This window comes from Lepidochelys kempii, chromosome 3, assembly GCF_965140285.1.
Source record: "Lepidochelys kempii isolate rLepKem1 chromosome 3, rLepKem1.hap1, whole genome shotgun sequence".
In the NCBI taxonomy this organism is placed as follows: Eukaryota; Metazoa; Chordata; order Testudines; family Cheloniidae; genus Lepidochelys; species Lepidochelys kempii.
The window spans coordinates 14,788,403-14,806,893 of record NC_136382.1 but is presented as its reverse complement, the minus strand read 5'-3'; the positions used below and the strand labels follow the sequence as shown (position 1 = coordinate 14,806,893).

Below are 18,491 nucleotides of genomic sequence, written 5' to 3'. Positions count from 1 at the left end.
TTCCACACAGGATTTGTAAAGCTTGCTTTTACACAACCAAGCAGTGAACATATGTATGCTGTTAAACTTAATGGCGAAGTGCTCCAAGGATGGAGAGATACAGGTGCAGAAATTTCTGTGGTCAGGAGGGACCTGATCCATGAGAAGGGTTTGTTACCAGAGAAAATGGCAGAATTAGAATAGGTGGGAGGTTACCAAGTCCTTGCACCTTTAGCTAAGGTACACATGGAAACTGGTGATTTGCAGGCTGAACTGACTGTTGCAGCAGTAGCACACAATTTTGCACCATTTCTACTGGGGAATGATTTTTTTTTTTTTTTTGATGTGGCAGAATCTCTCAGGGTTTGTTAGCAGCAAGAAGGAATCTCGTGCTGAAAGCCCTAGAGAGGAGGGTAAAAGTGTCTCTTTAATTGCTCAGTGGTAGCAGCAGGGATGGTTGTAACCAGTTCCTGTAAGCCCAGGGCTCAAGGCAAGTCCCTGCGGGAGCGGCTGGATAGAGCTAGCTCCTGTCCCATGATCATCTCCCTGGGGGAGGAGAACTTTTCACCTTGTAACAGGGAGGCCTTCCCAGCTGCTGACTGCCAGGAAGTTGCAGGTCAGCAGGGGACAGGTCCTGCCCCAGGGTGCACAGACATGCACCCCAGAGATGGAAGTTGGGGTCCTGGTGACTGCTGTAGTGGGAACAGATCCCAAGGACTCTGTAGCTGGAAGCAAGCCCAACCCAAGTGAAAGGGGTTGTGGATTTTGCTGGACCATGAAGGGTCTGTCATAACTCATAGCCTACAGCTGGATCAGGGTCACCTTCCCTCTCTGGGCTCCCCTCTGAGGCAGCCACTATGTCCCCCAAAAAGGAAGTCCAGACAGAAGGTGTGTGTGCGGGGGGGGGGGGGGGGGTCAGGAGGGCCTGCCCACCTTTTGTAGGGAGGCTTTCCACCAGGAGGAGTGTGCAGAATCTGCATCTGAAATGCCAGACCTCTCACCTGTGGATCCAGTTTTAAGGAAAGACTGGGGGTCAGATCTCCTGGAGGAGAGTGTCCACCCAGCTGACCTGTTGGGATCAGAGTGGGGTGACCAGGGGGATTTTACCAAACCGAAGCACTCCATTACAGAATGTTATTCCTTCTACCCTTGTAAAAGATAACACTGTCTCTTCAAGGCTGGGGGAAGAAAAACTTTGCATTTGGGAAGCTTCACAAAGGCATGGAGTCCAACCAAAAGAAATGTACAGAGGGAGGGGCTGAGGGCAGGCATGGCTGCAGTGCACCCTTTCTTTGCCAAAGCCTCAAAGACGTGCCTGAATTGAGAGCCTCCTCCAAAAAGACACTGTCTAAACCCCTACCATGGTACACAAAGGAATTGGGGAAATGCAATAGACACTGAACAAGCTAAATTGTGTGAACAGCGCCTGTCCACCGTAGATTTGCTGTTAAATCTTGTCTTTTGCTACTTCATCTATGGGTCAAGACAAAGGTTAATACTAACGGTAAACCCTTTAAAGATGTATAACATACCTGATTTGTGGGGAAAACTTTTGTACATGCTAGGGATGGTGACAGAACAGTCCCACAAGCGTGTTGCTTTTCAGCTTATACCTGTAAACAGGCTGGAACCTTGTACAGCAACAAAAGCATAACAGGCCTGCGCTGCTGTGTGGAAGGAGAAACTAAAGCACACTGCCTCATAGCATTGGTGGCTAAATGCCAAAACACCTACACTTTAACAAATATTGCTAGCTGCATACTGTTAGCAAACGGGCAAAGAAAATGGGCTCAGAGGTAGTCTCAGCACATCAGGTGACAGTCCCAAGGGGGTCTCTGTTACCCAACCAGTCAGTGTCACATTAGCTAGCCTGTAGGCATCTGGTAAAGAAGCTGATTTAAATGATACATACCACAGTTAGTAGTTCTGCAATTTTGGATTTGAGTTCCTTCAGAACTCTTGGGTGAATACTGTCTGTTGCTGGGGACTTATTACTGTTTAATTTACCAATTTGTTCCAAAACCTTCTCTAATGACACCTCAATCTGGGACAGTTCATTAGCTTATGCTGCACCGTTCCTTGTGCAATGCAAGACAGTATAATTGTGGGTTTACGCTCCAGAGGGGTGCATGCCTGAGTAGCTGGGAAGTATCCTGACTGGAGCCTTCCTATGTAGTAGCTGGTTAGAGTGTCTGCATATGTCCCTACCTGTATGTGTGCTGGTGAAAGTGCAGGCTGGAGCCTGGAGAGAGCCTGGCAGCCTAGAGAGGGCTTGGCAGCCTGTCACGGCAGTACAGTGTAAAGGGAACCCAGGCTGGTGGGTCAGGGGGACTCAGCAGTACCCCAGTTCCAGGTGGCACCCTGAGAGGAACCATCACAGCCATGGTCACACTTTTTTGGTCATCTTACTATGCTTTTAATTTGGAGTATATATTTAATTTGAGTCTTTATTATGGTGCTTTTAAAGTTTCCATGCAGCTTGCAGGCATTTCACTTTTGTGACTGTACCTTTTAATTTCCATTTAACTAGTTTCCTCATTTTTGTGTAGTTCCCTTTCTGAAGTTAAATGCTACTGTGGTGGGCTTTTCGTTGTTTTTTTCCCCCCTCACAAGGAGAGTAATATAATTAAATATATGGCCACAATTACCCACTTAGAGGCAATTCTTGATTTAGTCCTCCCTTTGTGGGTTCCAGGACTAGTTGCTCCAAGAAAGTCATATGGTGTTTAGAAACACTATGGCTGTATCCTGTCCTGAGGTGACATGTACTCAGTCAATATGAGGATAGCTGAAATCCCCTTTTTATTAAGTGTTTTTTTGTTTTTTTTTTAATAGCCTCTCATCTCCCAGAGCATTTTACCATCACCATCCTGGTCAGGTGGTTGGCAGTACGTTCCTACTGCTATGCTCTGATTATGCAAGCATGGAATTTCGACCATTGAGATTTTTGTGGTACAGTTTGTTTCGTTTTAAGATTTTTACCATATTTGACTCTCTGTGCTTTCTTTCACGTATAGTGCCACTCCCCCCACCAGCATGACCATAGGGCTGACTCCAGGGGTGCTCCAGGGCTGGACCACCCATGGGGAGAGGGGAGCGGGGGAAGGTGGGTGCTGAGCACCCACTGGCAACCCTGCTATCAGCTCCCTTTTCGCCCAGCACCTCCCACCTGTTGCAATCAGCTGTCCTGCAGCATGCAGGAGGCACTGGGGGGAGGAGTAGGTGCGTGGCGTGCTCAGGCAGTGGCAATGTGGCCCATGCCCAGGGACCCCAGTCAACTGGTAAATCCAGTACCCCAGCATTTTTTTAACAATATTTGGAAAGCTCATTAAGTGGTCCGTCAAGACCCTCTGTGATTTTTTCAAGTGGTCTGTGGGGAAAAATAAGTTGGACTACATGAACAATCAAAGTACCTCACTTTCTTTTTTTTCTTCATCCTCCAAGTAATAGCAAGTAAATGAAAATAATGTTCTTGGCTGGGTCACAAGGAGGGCCCCCGAAAATGAAGCTGAGCACAGGGCTGGGGGGGCCCACCAACTCTAAATCCACCCCTGGCTGTCACGTCACCTGGGCTGGGGATACTGTGTCAGCTGATCCACACAGTCGCCAACCTACCTGGGCAGTACAGCAGACATGGCCCTGCCCACTGCTTCCTCTCCCTAGCCCACCCACCACTTGCGCTCTCTCTCTTTCTCTTCTCTTCTCTTCCCTCCCTGCCCCCCCATTTAGGCTTAGCCCTTTCACTTTTAAAAATAATTGCTTGCCGCTCCCCATCTCAGGCCTTTCTGGCAGCCCTGTAGAACTCCAGTAGAAAACGGAACCCGAGTGTCCAGTTAGCAGTGCAGACCGGAAACTAAAAGTCCAGTTATAGGAATAACCGCATTAGCCTCCGCTCCTCCCACTCCCAACACCCACCCCAGAGGGCTGGAAGAGAGGAGGGGCAGCTCAGTGCAGAGAGAGACAAGAGAATGGGCTAGAACCAGGTAGGTACCCGCTCTATGTGGGCGTGGGGGGATGGAGATCCTGTTTCTCCCTTCCCCCCAGCCCTGCTGTGCTTGCAGTTTGCCCCTCCCTTGACCCAGGGACTAACCCTAGCTCCTGCCCCACTGTGCTTTTGCCTCCACCCCCTTTTTACAATCCTTCCCTGGGGGGGCCACAAATATGTTTGGCGCCAGGCCCACAAGAAGTTAATCCAGCCCTGCCAATGGTGGGGGGGAACCTTGGAACAAATTTGCTGCCTAAAGCCCTGGCTGGCAGGTGGGGTAGGGGAAGCCCCTGCAACCTGACCCCAGTAGCAACACCAGGCAGGGAGGGGGGAACTGCCGCCAGGTACTGATGCCAGATTCTCTTTGAGCATGTAAAAGCCACGCTTCATCAATGGTGATTTATGGAGCGGATTAGGGGGCTGGGCTCCCTTACTACTTCTATGGGCTCCCCCTTCTGACTTATTCAAAGGCGCTGCATTCTTGCGGGGGATGCAGTGAGGGGACTGTCTGGACTCCACGGAGAGGGGGGGGCTGCTGGAGCAGTCAAGGGCCCTGGGGCCAACCCTCCAAGGGGAGGGAACTGACCACAGCTGGTCCCGCTGCCAGGGCTTGCGCTTCAGTGGTGGATTCCAGGTTCCTGTGCCCCACTCCGGAGAAGCACCTTGGTCCTGGCAGGAAGTGAGAGATGCTGCCTGGTGTCCTGGCCAGCAGCAGGCTGGGGGGGGGGGGGGAATGAGGAGAAGCGAGGTCGGGGACTGGACCACAACAGGATGTCAGGCCCCTGGGGAGCTACGGGAGGGAAGATGGTGGAGGATGGGAACTGTCATCACAGGGGATGTTGTGCGGGGGGCAAAGATACAACTCTGCCAGTCTAGAAGCTCCACATTCAGGAGAGGGGTCTGGCTGGGTGGGGGGGGGGGGTGAGAGTGGAATGGGGACAGGCAGCAGCAGGGCTGGAGGCAGTGAAGGGGATATTGGAAGAGAAGTGGAGTAAGGGAGTTAAGAGGTGATGGGGGCAGGACTAGGGGAGCTAGGAGTCATGGGGGTGGGAGATGGGCTAGGGGAGGCAGGAGGGGAGTTAGGGGGTGTCAGGGGAGGCAGGTTTGAGGTGGAGACAGAAGTCTGATTGGGTGTAAGGGGAGTGGCGGGAAGAAAGAATGTGCACACTCCAGGAGAGGGCCCTGAAGGAGGAATTATGAGTCAGGGAGGCAGCAGAAAGCATGTTTTGGGAGGGTAACTGGGGATATAGGGATAGGGCAGGAGGGGCGATTACATGTCCAGGAGGCAAGGGCAAAAGGAGGGAATTAACAGGCAAGGGAGATGTTGGGGGGGGGGGGAAGGGAGGGGAGGGGAGGGCAAAGGGTAAGTGCAGGGGGAAGAAGACCGTCCTTCTGCAGCTCAGCTCAGCAGCATAGAGGATGCCAGCTTAGGAGCTGGCCAATGGATACTCTGGCACTTTGCTCAACATTGCCTCCAGGAGCCAGGACTGTCCCCATTCGTGAAGGGCCCCCCTGCTTTTGCCCCCATAATTCAAGCACTGCATCTCATATGAGAATGTGTAGAGGAATCACTCCCTGCTCTGCAGTAATCAAGAAGTTGATGTCTAAGACAGAAATACCATATCCATGATTGAAGACTGTCCAAAAATCTTTTAGATGTTTTTCATTAGGATTAGGCTTTATGGCAGTTGAACCATAAAAGATGTGAGGAAGTTCTGTGACCACCACAACCATCTAAATCAAATTGTGATCTAGCTAGCAGTGAGCAGATATTCAATGAGCTATAACTTAGTTTTCCCAGTTATCAAGAAAAACATTTTTCTTCTTTAAACCTGTGGTTCCCAAACTTTTTAGTAATGTGGCTCTTACAGATATTTTCAAATTTAGTGGCTCCCCACAACTGAATACCGTTTTGTTTTTTTAACCAACTGAGGACAGAAGATTCTAGAGTTCAGGACACTAGATTCAAGAGGGACACTATAGCTTGGATTTTTGCAACCTTATTCAATTCCAGTTTAATTATATAATGTGATCTGATCTGGGTTTTTAAAACTGTCATTTGAAATTATGAATTTTTTAGCATGTCTGGACACAGTCTAAGATTTTAGTGAGAAAAATGGGCCTGTCTCAAATTGCATAGTTGCACGATGTTTGGCTAAATTTCTGTTAGCTGCAGATGTAAGTCATTTTCCAAGTTTAAATATTTCTGTACTTAATTTTCCCAGAATTAATTCCCAGAACATTGCTGAAAACCCAAACGTAGATATAACTTGAAGTGAATGGAAGCAGCACTTTCATAGCTTCATCACTGAGTTCTCCATACTCTTCTTTAACAGAAATCTAGAATTCCTGGTATTTTAGATATGAAACCTGGTCTTTAGCATAGTGATCACTTGACAATTCTATGAGATTTTGTTGAGCTATACTTAACACCATTCCAGCCTTAACTGTTATCAAGAATCCAACAGGTATCAGGAGATCATGTTAAACACCAGGAAAATATCCATAATGGGAATACAATCCAGACAAATGAGTAATTATTTGGTCTTGAGCATTTTGATCCCTTTCACTCTGTTCTTTTAAAAAGTCTAACAGCAGAAACATCTCAGCAACTCCCTTTTCAGTGGGGTATGTCCAAAGACAAAGTTTCTTTATGACTTCCTGGATTTTCTTTCATATCTAGTATTTGTTTTCCTATCTTGAGGAGTTTGAGTTTAGTGCATTCAATTTGCCATAGATACCCACCAGACCCTTGAAAACAAATGACCCATTGATCTCCCACCCCCCACCTCCGAGCCTCAGCAGAAGCCTCAGGGCTGAAGTCTCAAGCCTGGGCATTCCCCTCATATAAGGATACATATGGATAAGACCTATATATGTCTAGCTGTTCCCACTCAGGCCATTGCTACATGCTTTGGGAAGATGCTGGTGCTGAACTGTTCCATGAAACTGCAGATGCTGGAGAAAATGTTAATGCAGAACTTCCCCAAATCACACAAAGTAATAGATCTGATCTTCTCTTTTCTGAGCTATCTCCTTTGGGGAATCAGAATGTTGGGCAAGATGGAAGCAGAGCCGGGGGGGGTGGGGGAAGAGAAGTTTCTTTGCTACTACAACTGACTATCAAGGAAGCCTGTACCTGAGAGCAGTGGATTCACCAATGTGACGGTGTAACCCACTGCTCAGTGTGTGTCTAATGGACTTCCCTCTGTGTCTGATCAACAGAGGACACAGATCTGTTGGAGAGCCTGATTCTTTAGCTCCAGCTCTTGGAATTTGTGCTTTTAGCTCTGGGAGTCCTTGGTTCAGTCTCATGTGTGTCAGCCAAGATGGCAGGCCTCAAAATGGTCTCTCTGGTTCTTAATGTTAACCCTGCAACGTTAACTATGATGAGGATGGTATAGGCCAGCTATACCTTGCAGCTAAGTAGCAGGTTCTTAGATACTGGATAAGGGTCCATCACCCAGGGCTTAGAAGGGAAAGATAGTGTACCTCCCTATCCCATAATGCAAATGGATAAAGAAGAGAAAAGAATAAAGTAAACAGATGACAGCTTTTATTTAAAACAGAAACAGTGAGATGTGGTTTGATAGTTTGGGTTTAAAACCCAGGCCCAACCAAATAGATACCCTGGCAATAAACAAATAAACCTAAAACAAAATCCCAGATACTGCACCATTTCTAGGTGGTGGTAGGCAGTAGATGCTAAGACGCCATTGTCATGGCCAACTGATGGACCCTGAATCTCAACTGCTTCTTAGTAGGAGATCAACAGGATCTGTTGATGCTAAAGAAATGCCTGGCTCTGCAATCATCGCAGGATGAGCCATCAACAGGACCTCTGTACCTTTCTCTGAAAAGAATGTGGGGTTCAGAGATTGGTAGCACAGTCTCAGTTCTTAATGCTGTTGTCTTCAGTTGCTGCTCTTCTGATCTTCTAGTCCACGTAGCTGCGCAAATACAATGGTACTGTGGCTGCCTCTAGGATGGACAGCAACAAGGCAGCGGGTGCTCAGAGTTCATATAGGCACAAGTGCACCAAAGTTCTGAGGTAAAACTGGCAGCTCCCCTGGTGGAACCTGTTTGAACCAATTCTGACTGTTAGCTGCCTTTTCCACCATAGTTCCAAAGGGCCTGAAAACTTTAGCAAGAAGCTAAACAAAGGGCTGTTTGTCAGGCATGCCGTTTTGAATTTCAGACTCCATATCCAATACGTGGTCAAATACCTTAACCAAATGTAAAGGCATAAAGTACAACTTATTCTAAAGCACAAAACAATTTATAATCTCTACTTCATGTTACATTATCTGGCAGGTTTATGGAGCAGTGCTGAATATCAACAAAGGAAATCCCTTCGGGAAGGAAGTGGTGGTGGATTCGTGGCCAGATTTCAAAGTTGTCATCATCAGGCAGCAGATAGAGGTAGATCAAAACATTTTTTTAATCTGAGCTCCAGAAGAGCAAATGCACTGTGGAGCCTGTTGTGATTGAATCCTTTCCTTTAGCTTCTTAGGTGGTGTCAACTTGGAGTGGGAAGGGAGTAGCAAGGCTTGCACTCTCCAACACCCTGCAGAGTAGGTGACTTGGCTGATTCCTGGGAATATAGTAGATTAGATTCTTCACCATTTGAAATCCTTAAATCAAGACTGGATGTCTTTTTGAAAGATGTGCTCTCTCTAACAGAAGTTACAGGCTTGATGTAGAAATTACTTGGTGAGGTTCTCAGGCCTGCATTGTGCAGGAGGTCAGAGTAGATCATAATGGCTCCTTCTGGCTTTAACATCTATGAAATTGTGGAGAATGTATTGAATGGGGAAGAAAAAAGTGCAGTAACACAGAGGGTTTTGAAGATTTCAGATGTGCAAACAGCTTCATAGTGAATCCAAGCTTTGTTTTTTGATTTTTTTATTTCCATGTGCATTGTTTTTTTAAATGAGTCACTATTTATCTTTGCCTACACAGGGCTCCAGGGTGGATTATATGAAGCATCCAACACTGACTTGTTTAGACCTACCAATAATGTGAAACTATCCTCTTTCCAGATGTTTATCCTCCCAGACCCTGACATGCTGCCAGACGTCAGAACTCAGTATGTCCAATCACATCCTTCCTATTTTCAATAAATATGATAATACTTAGCTCATATCTAGCACTTTTCATTAGATGTTAAAACAGGGGTCTCAAACTCAATTTACCGTAGGGCTAGTACCAGTCCTCAAATCCTCCCAGCAGGCCAATAATGTCACTGAAGATGGTGTTCAGAAAAGAAAACGTTTATATTATATTTTTATTTTGAATTTATTAGCAATAAAAGGGTCATACAACGTTATACAATTCTTCGCGTGCCAGAGTTTTTAGTGTTTGCCAGACACCTGGCAACACTTCAGTTCTGTCAGTTTGACGTTTGGCCTCAGTGGCTGAGCAGTTGAAACCTTCAGGATTGCAGCAAGGTGGGCGTCAGATCGTTGTGTGTTCGATTTTTTTGACTTGTTTATATTCATGGTGGGGGCGGGGCGGGAGGAGAAGTGGTGCTGACTCTGCCCGGTGCCTAGTGATGTCCCTCTCCCCCAGCCAGTGGGAGCTGCGGGGGCAGTACCTGTAGCAGACATTGCCAGCAATGTGCCGGCGTGCATCTCCTCTGCAGGCCACAGTGGGGAGGTTCTCTGACTGCAGATGACTTTGAGACCCCATCTTAAAGAGCTTTACAGATGTGGAAACTGAGGCACAGAGAAGTGGAGTGACTTGACCACGGTTCCCCAGCAGGCCAATGACAGAGCTGGGAATAGAACCCAGGTCTCCTCAGTCCTAATCAAATTCTCTATCTACTAGGCCACAATAGGCAGAATGGTAGGTCATTGGGACACAAACTGGCTGAATGAGGAAGAGCCTGGGAGTGAGGAGGCAACTCCAGGAAGTGAGAGGCACTCTGTGTGTGTGTGTGTGTGTATATATTAAGGGTCTTAATTTTTAAGAAAAGACAGACCTTGAGGTGTGTTGGTAACCATGATTGATTTTTTTTTTTCACTCTCCAAATCAGGTCCTCAACTCCCTCTAAAGGATCATGGGTGGTGCAGTCCAACAAGCATTTCTTGTCCTTAGAACTGCTACAGTTAAAACCGTTTAAAACATCATGTGCACATATTACAGGGGTGAGCAAACTATTTTGGCCTGAGGGTCACAGCAGGGCTCCGTAACTGTGTGGAGGGCCAGGTAGGGAAGGCTGTGCCTCCCCGAACAGCCTGGCCCCACCGCCTATCCAACCCCTCCCACTTCCTGCTCCCTGACTGTCCCCAGTCAGAACCCCTGACCCATCCAACCCCCCCTTCTCCTTGTTCCCTGATCACACGCTGGTCCTCACCCCCATCCAAACCCCCCTGTCCCCTGACTGCCCTCCAGGACCCTTTGCCCCTTTTCCAACTCCCCCACCCCCTTGGAGCACCAGGACTGCCAGCCGCCATGCCACTGCGGCCAGACCCAGCCACTGGAGCACTGGCAGCATGGCGAGCTGAGGCTGTGGGGGAGGGGGGACAGCAGGGGAGCGGCCAGGGGCTCAAGGGCCAGGCAGGACGGTCCTGTGGGCCGGATGTGGCCCGCAGGCCGCAGTTTGCCCACCTCTGTATTACAAGCTTACTCCCAGGACTCAGACATAACACCTCCCTGGGCACCTGGCAGATAAGGACTGGACCTCCCATCTAGACTTCTCATGCAGCAATGGCACTAATCCTCCAATCTCTAGCCTGGCCTAGCGCTCTTTAGTTTCCTTTTCTGAAGTAGAACAGGAAAGCCATTGAACTGGGAAAGATGGCTCTAATTCTGCTTCAGTGGCTTAAGGATGAAGTATTCTGCCTAACGCATTTCCTATTCCTTCTCCCAGGATGGACCCTGCACCAAGACTGGCTTACCTTGATGTCTCTTATACCAGCCTGCTGAATGAAACCTGGTGACGGGGAGGCAGCGAGCAATGCCAGGGTACATTGCCAACCTCATTCACTGCTTCCCCAGCATCTGCGTGCTAGATGACAATGGACACCCTGTCTCCTGGAGTCTGACAGATCAGTTTGCCACCATGATTCACAGTTATACCCTTCCTGAGCACCACAGAAAAGGTTATAACCGTCTTGTTGCCACCATGTTAGCTAATAAGTTACATAGCCAGAGCTTTCCAGTGCAGGGTAACGTCCTAGAGGAGAACATACCAGCTACATCATTGTCTAAAAGCATGAACTCTCAATGTCTGCCCTGCCAATTTTTCAGACTCATCCACATGCCTTTCTGGTTTTTAGCCAGCCCTGACCTATAGTCTAAGCACCGGTATAAGTTATTGGTTTCCTGAGTATTCACTTACCTCCTCCACTGCACCTAGGTGAAATATTACAGCCTCATATGGGAAATCAGACTAGATCATAACAATCCTTCTTCTAGCTTTAAAAATCTCTCAATCTAATATACGCTAATACCCGTCCACGGCATCTCAGTTCAGCAAATCAAACAAAGGTAGGAATGGATTCAAGTCCAGCATTTTGTTGCTGTAGTCCATCTCCCCTGCATTCCCTCTTATTAAAAAAAAACAACCCAATTCCTTTAGTTAAGCGACCTGTCTTATAAGATGGCCCATCTTGTCCCGGAGTATACATCTTTTATTAGACCAACCCACAGTTACTGGACAAACCAGACCTCTGACCCCTCCTGGCCTCTTCAAGTGCACCCCATCTAGATCTCAGGCCCTGGGCTGTCACTTGTCTCGGGAAGGGGGGGGGGGGCAAAATAACATGATTCTCCCACTCTCAGACTAGGCCCTGGCTTGCAGTCCTCTGTGTATCCACCTCAGCAGACATGTCCAGACCCTATAGTTCTGTTCCCTCGGGGGGCAATGACAGTGGTGACCAAACAGCCTCCTTCAAGCAAAGTATTATTTAGAACAAAAGCATTTCAGAGAAAAGTGGTCTTTAATAATAAGGCACACTACATGCCTCTCTAGCTCACCAGGTGGTTGTCTTACTACAGACTCTATGTGGAAGATAAACTTCCTATAGACGCTTCTGCAAAACCACTCTGTCTGTCAGCCTCTCTCCTCCCTGTCAGAGCTCCATGATATTCTCTGGACAGCCCTGGAGACTTGCTCCCCTTCCCAGGGCAAGGCACTATGGATATGCCTACACTGCACTTAAGAGGTGTGACTGCAGTTCCTGTAGACATGCCTGAGCTAGCTTCAGTCTAGCTAGATCAAAGGTAGCTTGACTAACAGTCGCAGGATAATCACAGCAGCCAGGAGGTGGGATAGGGGGGTGAGGGTGCGGAGTCCGGGTACATACAGGAACAGCTAGTGTGGCTGTCTGCCCCTGCTGCTATTGTTACTCAAGCTAGCCTTCGTCTAGCAAGATCTAGGAGAGCTCTGGTATGGCTACATGTGCTGCAATCACACCTCCTAACTGTAGTGTAGAGATGCCCTTTAATCTGGTAAATCTATCTCTGGCAGAACAATGTTTACAACTCAGAGGCAGAGGAGCCATGATCCTTGAAGCTTACACTTGAAAGGCAATGGGCCAAGTGTATGTCTAAGTGTTCTTATCTGAGAAGCTCCAGTATTGCTTTGCTTGGCTGTTTGTTCCTCCCACAGCCACTATTGTATAGTAAACATTTCACTACCACAACATAAATTATACAGTCTCTCAATAACTACGTTCTATCACTCCATAGATTAGCACACAGCAGCTCCATGACTGTCACGCTCATCGTTTCACACTAGCAATGATTAAGCAATGAATGGCACTGGTTCCTGTGTTAACAGAGCCCATGGGGATGTTCACAGTACCTAGGAATGTGAACTCCTGCGTTGGGCCTACAACAGTTTAGCAACAATGCAGTGGGAAAATTGAATGGTATATTAAATACAATGCTTATGTTAGCAGCCTCCCTTTGTGTATTTGGGACACATCTGATTTAACTACATTTAACTACATAATTTAGCCTTGCCCGGACCCCTCCTGGAGGTCAAGGATTGCGGCGAGAACCGATGCCCAGCGCGCACCGGTGAGTTCATCGGGGGCCTCGGAGGAGACGCGATTTGATCGACCCCAGAGGGCACAATGGTGCAACGCACTCATATAATGGAGAAGCTGTTGTGGACGGCGGTAAAGAACCGGTCCCTTAAACATGGGGGAGGAGCAGCTGCAGGCCACGGTAAAAAACCGGTCCCTTGGATAAGGTAGGAACCTTTTAAAATCCGGATTATATGCTCTGTTGGAACCTGGGGATGCCCAGAGTTACCCTGTAGGTATGGGACAGGGACAGAGCTCAGGGGTTAGGGCACGGTGTACGCCCCTAGAGTGCATTCTAGCAAACTGAAAGGTATTTGGTGCGGATCCAATGACTAAGAGCCAATTAAAACAATTCTGTACAGTTGACTGGCCTCAATATCAACTAGAGGACCAGAAGTGGTGGCCACCAGAAGGGTCAATTAATTACAACATGATCCTCCAATTAGTTTTGTTTTGTCAGTAAATGGGTAAATGAAATGAACATATGTATGCACATTTGTTTCTGACTTTATGTACTTAACCAGATATTTTACAGCGCTGTAATCTGACTCCAACTGGTTCGGTAGCAGCTAATGTTAGTCCCCAGACCCCCACCCCCACTGTAATGGCAGAGCCGGTGTCCCCTTCGGCCCCCACACCCCCACCGTATAAGGGTAGGATGCCTCGGGTTACAGAGATTGCCCCCTCGGTGGGACTCTATCCTTTGCTTACCGAGACTGTTGTGGCTTGCCCAGGGGCAGACGGACGTCAGGCTACCACTATGCAAGTTTACACCCATGTGCCATTCAATCCAATAGATTTAGCAGCTTTTAAAACACAGGCTGGGGAATTCTCAACAAACCCAAGCAGGTTTATTTCAGTCTTTAAGGGGTGCCTCAGTAGTCACAAGCCGATTAAGACGACTGTAATATCCTCCTGAGAACCCTGTTGTCTGAGGTGGAGAGGGATCAGGTTACAGCTAAGGCAAGGGGAGCGTCAGCGTTCAAGCAAAAAAAAAAGAAAGGAATCTATCTGTCAAGTTCCTCTCCAAATAATTGTAAGCGGCTCAGGGCATTTCTGGGTATGGCAGGCTTTTGCAGGATATGGATCCCAGAGTTTGAACTGTGGGCTAAACCCCTGTACGACTGTGTAAAAGGAGCAGATCATGACCCCTTCTATTGAACCCCAGAGGCTGATAGGGCATTTAAAATCCTGAAAAGAAAATTAATGGAAGCCCCAGCTCTGGACCTGCTAGATCTCTCTAAGCCGTTTCAGTTGTATGTACATGAACGAAGGGGGGTGGCCCTAGGAGTGCTTACACAGCTGTTAGGAGCATGGAGACATCCCATGGCTTATTTTTCTAAGCAACTGGATCAGGTTGCAAAGGGTTGGCCGGCATGTTTACGGGCGGTCGCAGCTACTGCCCTAGTGCTTAAGGAAGCAAAGAAGCTAACATTGGGAGGGGTTATGCAAATCTATACTCCCCATATGGTCCGAGCCTTATTGGCTGCAAAGGGAGGGCTTTGGCTCACCCAGGCTCGGATTGCTCGGTACCAGGCTAAGCTGTTAGAGAACTCTGAAGTCACCCTACAGCCTTGCCCCTCCCTTAACCCAGCCACCCTCTTGCCAAAAACAGAGGAACAAAAACATAACTGTTTAGAGATCATAGATGTCCAGTACTCCAGCCGTCCGGATTTAAAGGATGTACCCCTCCCAAATGCAAATTATAAGTGGTACACTGATGGTAGCAGTACTGTAATAAATGGGCAAAGGAGGGCGGGTTATGCTGTTGTGACCCTCCATGACACTGTGAAAGCTGAAGGTTTGCCTGCTGGGACCTCTGCCCAGCTTGCCGAACTAATAGCCCTGACCCGTGCACTTAAACTGTCAAAAGAAAAGCGGGTCAACATTTTTACTGATTCAAAGTATGCTTTTGGTGTGCTGCATGCTCATGCTGGCCTATGGAAGCAAAGGGGAATGCTGACAGCCCAAGGCTCCCCAGTCAAGTACGGGCCCCAAATCCTCCGGCTCCTAGAAGCCGTACAACTCCCCTCGGAAGTGGCGGTGGTACACTGTAAAGCCCATCAAAGGGAGGATCAAGATGTGGCCAGAGGTAACGCCCGGGCAGATAAAGAGGCTAAGCATGCTGCCACCCTGCCATCCCCTCAGGCTGAGAACGCCCATATGCATGACCTTATCCCATCAGTAGGGAAGCTTCCAACCCCTCAGTACTCTGGGGAGGAGAGACAGCTAACTAACAAACTCAGTCTCCGGGAAAAGGAGGGATGGCTCCATTCCCCAGAAGGGAAGGTCCTCTTACCAAAGGGCCCAATCCGGCCAGTGCTTCAGAAACTACATCAAACCACTCATGCTGGCAGGGAAGCACTTATCCAGCTAATGGGAAAATACTTTATCACTTCCGGACTCCGACCCCTGGCTGCCTAGGGACAAGCAGACTGCTTAGTCTGCCAAAAAAATAACCCCTGACCGGGACATCCTGTGCCACCAGCTGCCCTGGAACCCACTCCGGGCCCCGGACAAGTGTGGCAAATGGACTTTACTGAGTTTCCCCGGACCCAAGGGTTCAAATATCTCCTTGTCATAGTGGATTGGTTCAGCGGATGGCCAGAAGCCTTCCCATGCCGTAACTGCACTGCCAGGACAGTGGCCCTCAAGTTTGTTAAGGAGATTGTTCCTCGCTTTGGACTCCCCCTGTGGATGAAATCTGACAACGGGACACACTTCACGTCAAAAATCATTCAAAGCATCTCACATGCCTTACAGATCCCCTGGAAACTCCATACGCCCTGGAGACCGCAAGCCAGTGGGGTAGTGGAGCGTACCAATCAGACCCTTAAACGGCATCTCTCAAAAGTGTGCCAAGAAGCCTCACTGCAATGGCCTGATGCTTTGCCCCTCGTCCTACTCCATATCCGCATTCTCCCTAAGGGTAGATTAGGGCTCAGTCCCTTTAAAATTATGTTTGGAAGGGCATGGCCTATGAATGGCACCCCAGTTCTGTCAGGGGAATGGGAGTTGGGTAATGGTTTTTTGTCACAGTATATGTGTTCCCTGTCTGCTGTTCTCTTGTCTCTTCACAGGTATACCAAGGATTCCCAGCCTCTCCCCTTGGACTCTCCCGTTCACTCCTTACAGCCTGGTGACTCTGTGCTTGTTCGCACCTGGAAAGACAAGCCTCTCCAGAAAAAGTGGAAAGGTCCCTATACCGTCCTGCTGATCTCCCATACAGCGGCAAAGATCAAGGGACACAAGAACTGGATCCATCACTCTCGTCTGAAGGCAGTACCTGCCCCCTCGTCAGCAGGACAGTGGACCTCCAACCTGCTGACTCCTCATCTAGTGAGATCTCGAGCTAAAGCTACTGTTTAAAAGACACAAATAGCGGGCACCTTAATGCTAAAATGGGCCCACCCAGGTACTAAAGACCCTGGGTTGGGAAAACTCTGGTAATAATTAATTGGGTAACATTGTTATTCTCTGTATTGGCATTTCCAAACTGTGCATATCGGGAGCATAACTCCTTTGTTTTGCTTGCGCACCATGTTGCTAATTTAACAAACCAGACTGATTGCTGGGTATGTGCTCCAACTCCACTATCCCCCAAAACGGGAATGCCCCTTGACATGCTGCCCTTGACCCTTGCAGAATTAGCCACCACCAAAGAGCAGAAAAGAACGGACTCACCGTTCTGAAATAAGACCTCTTTACAGCAAGCCACCTATCAGGACCAGAAGTATTCAGTTGCAGTACTCACTGTGGGAGTGTTATGTTTTACCCGAAACCAATCTGATCACTATGGGCATCCTGTGGAAAAGAGCTCCTGTGTTATTACACAGTGGGCTAATGGGTATTAAATAAAGACCAACAGGGGAGGCCAGCAGTGTGGGTATAATGATTCCTCCCCTTTTAGGAAAACTCTTACAAATAATCTTACCACAAAAAAAAAAAGGGTTTGGAAATATAACTTGCCGTCCAATTAACATCTCCAATGTAGCAAGCCAATGGTGGGTTTGTAGTGGTCCCTATGGCGAGTGTAATTTAAACGGCACAATTAAAAATGCCCGAGACACCTCTGTTGAGTCATAAAAAAAGACCCTGCGGCGACTAACTACGGCATAGGAGGGCAATATAAAGGATCCCCTCACAACCAAAAAGCTGGTAGGGTGCTCTGTACTGAAAATAGCGCCACTGTTTACCGGGCCAGCCATGGCATGCGTAGGCTGCTATACTATAAGGCTACAGATGGTACTTGAGAAAGTGGCCTTAGAGTTAGAGGACTCGGTTAGTAATTTAGAGTCAGCAGTAAAAACGTTAAATAAAAAGGTACAGCAGCTCAGGACGTTTTCCCTCCAAAACAGGCTGGCTTTGGACTATCTCTTGGCATCCCAAGCAGGGGTTTGAGCCCTCGTCGGGCCCCGATGTTGTGTATATGTAAATGATAGCAGTTATAAAATCTATAAAAAGGTGGTACAGGCTAAAGCCCATGCCCGAGCCGGAGCACAAATTGCCTATACTGCCCCAGAGAACGATTGGTTGCAAACCTTCTTTTCAGGCTGGGGTTTGTCGTCTTGGCTTGGTGGTTTATTTAGCCTGCTATTAAAAATTCTCTTTCCTGTATTGCTTATATTACTGGTATTATGCTGTGCAGTATCATGTGTCAGGGCTCTTTTGCAAAAGTTAATATGTCATTCTCTTCAGGGCTATCACAAAGTGCTTATGCAAAGTCATATTGTAAAAAATAAGTAGCCCAAGTGAGAAAACTCAGAGCCAAGGCTGTTGAGTGTTCTCAAAGGGGGGAGTTGTTGGGAACACTGGGGCATGGCCACTAGGTAACTCGAGGGGATGGAAGACCACGAGTGTCGATGAAGCCCCCTCGCACTAGGCCCAAGTGTCCTTGGCCCCCCCGCCTGGAGGCACACACAGCAGTTATGCTAAAAATCTGCAACAATATGTTGCAGAGTCAGACTGCCTAAAACTAAGCAAGGCCAAACAGGGAAGATATGGAAGAACAATGCTAAATAAAGCAGCTTTATGTATAGTTTAACAAATAATACAGAGAATCAGGGAACTAGCTGGGAACTGGATTGGCTGGCTATATGGATACTTGAAGCAGCTTGCTATTGGATAAGTATGCTGGGAAAAAGAATGTATAAAAGCCTGTGTAACTTCCTGCTCTGTTGTACAGGATTTGAGATTCAAATCTCCCTGTACCTTTTTAAAGCTTCAAATAAACTTTTCTGCTTCTCCACCCCGTTGTGATTATTGGGTGTAGCACACCGGGTAACAAACCAACTCAAGCTGTTGTTCAGCCTCTCGGCACTGGGTGCTGGCAACACCCCCAAGAGACATCAAAGATAAAAATATGCTGAATGTTAATCAAAAGAGCAGTTCTCAGGTGCTGCAAAGATCTCTCTCCTGTGATGCAAAAGAAATGGCTTTTGGTTCTTTCAGATGTTACATTCAAATGAATTCTCATCAGCAACAAGCTA

The 18,491-nt window shown here is 47.9% G+C and overlaps 1 protein-coding gene across 1 annotated transcript; it reads left to right on the top strand.

The window, feature by feature from the left end:
* Window positions 1-6,886: 6,886 nt before the first annotated feature.
* Window positions 6,887-18,250, top strand: GLYATL3 (glycine-N-acyltransferase like 3). Its single transcript, XM_073335349.2, is given in 6 exon segments — window positions 6,887-6,964; window positions 8,279-8,386; window positions 8,927-8,985; window positions 10,839-10,927; window positions 10,930-11,070; window positions 12,932-18,250. Coding segments are annotated over 6 exon segments (576 nt in total). The 3' UTR covers window positions 13,033-18,250.
* Window positions 18,251-18,491: the final 241 nt, after the last annotated feature.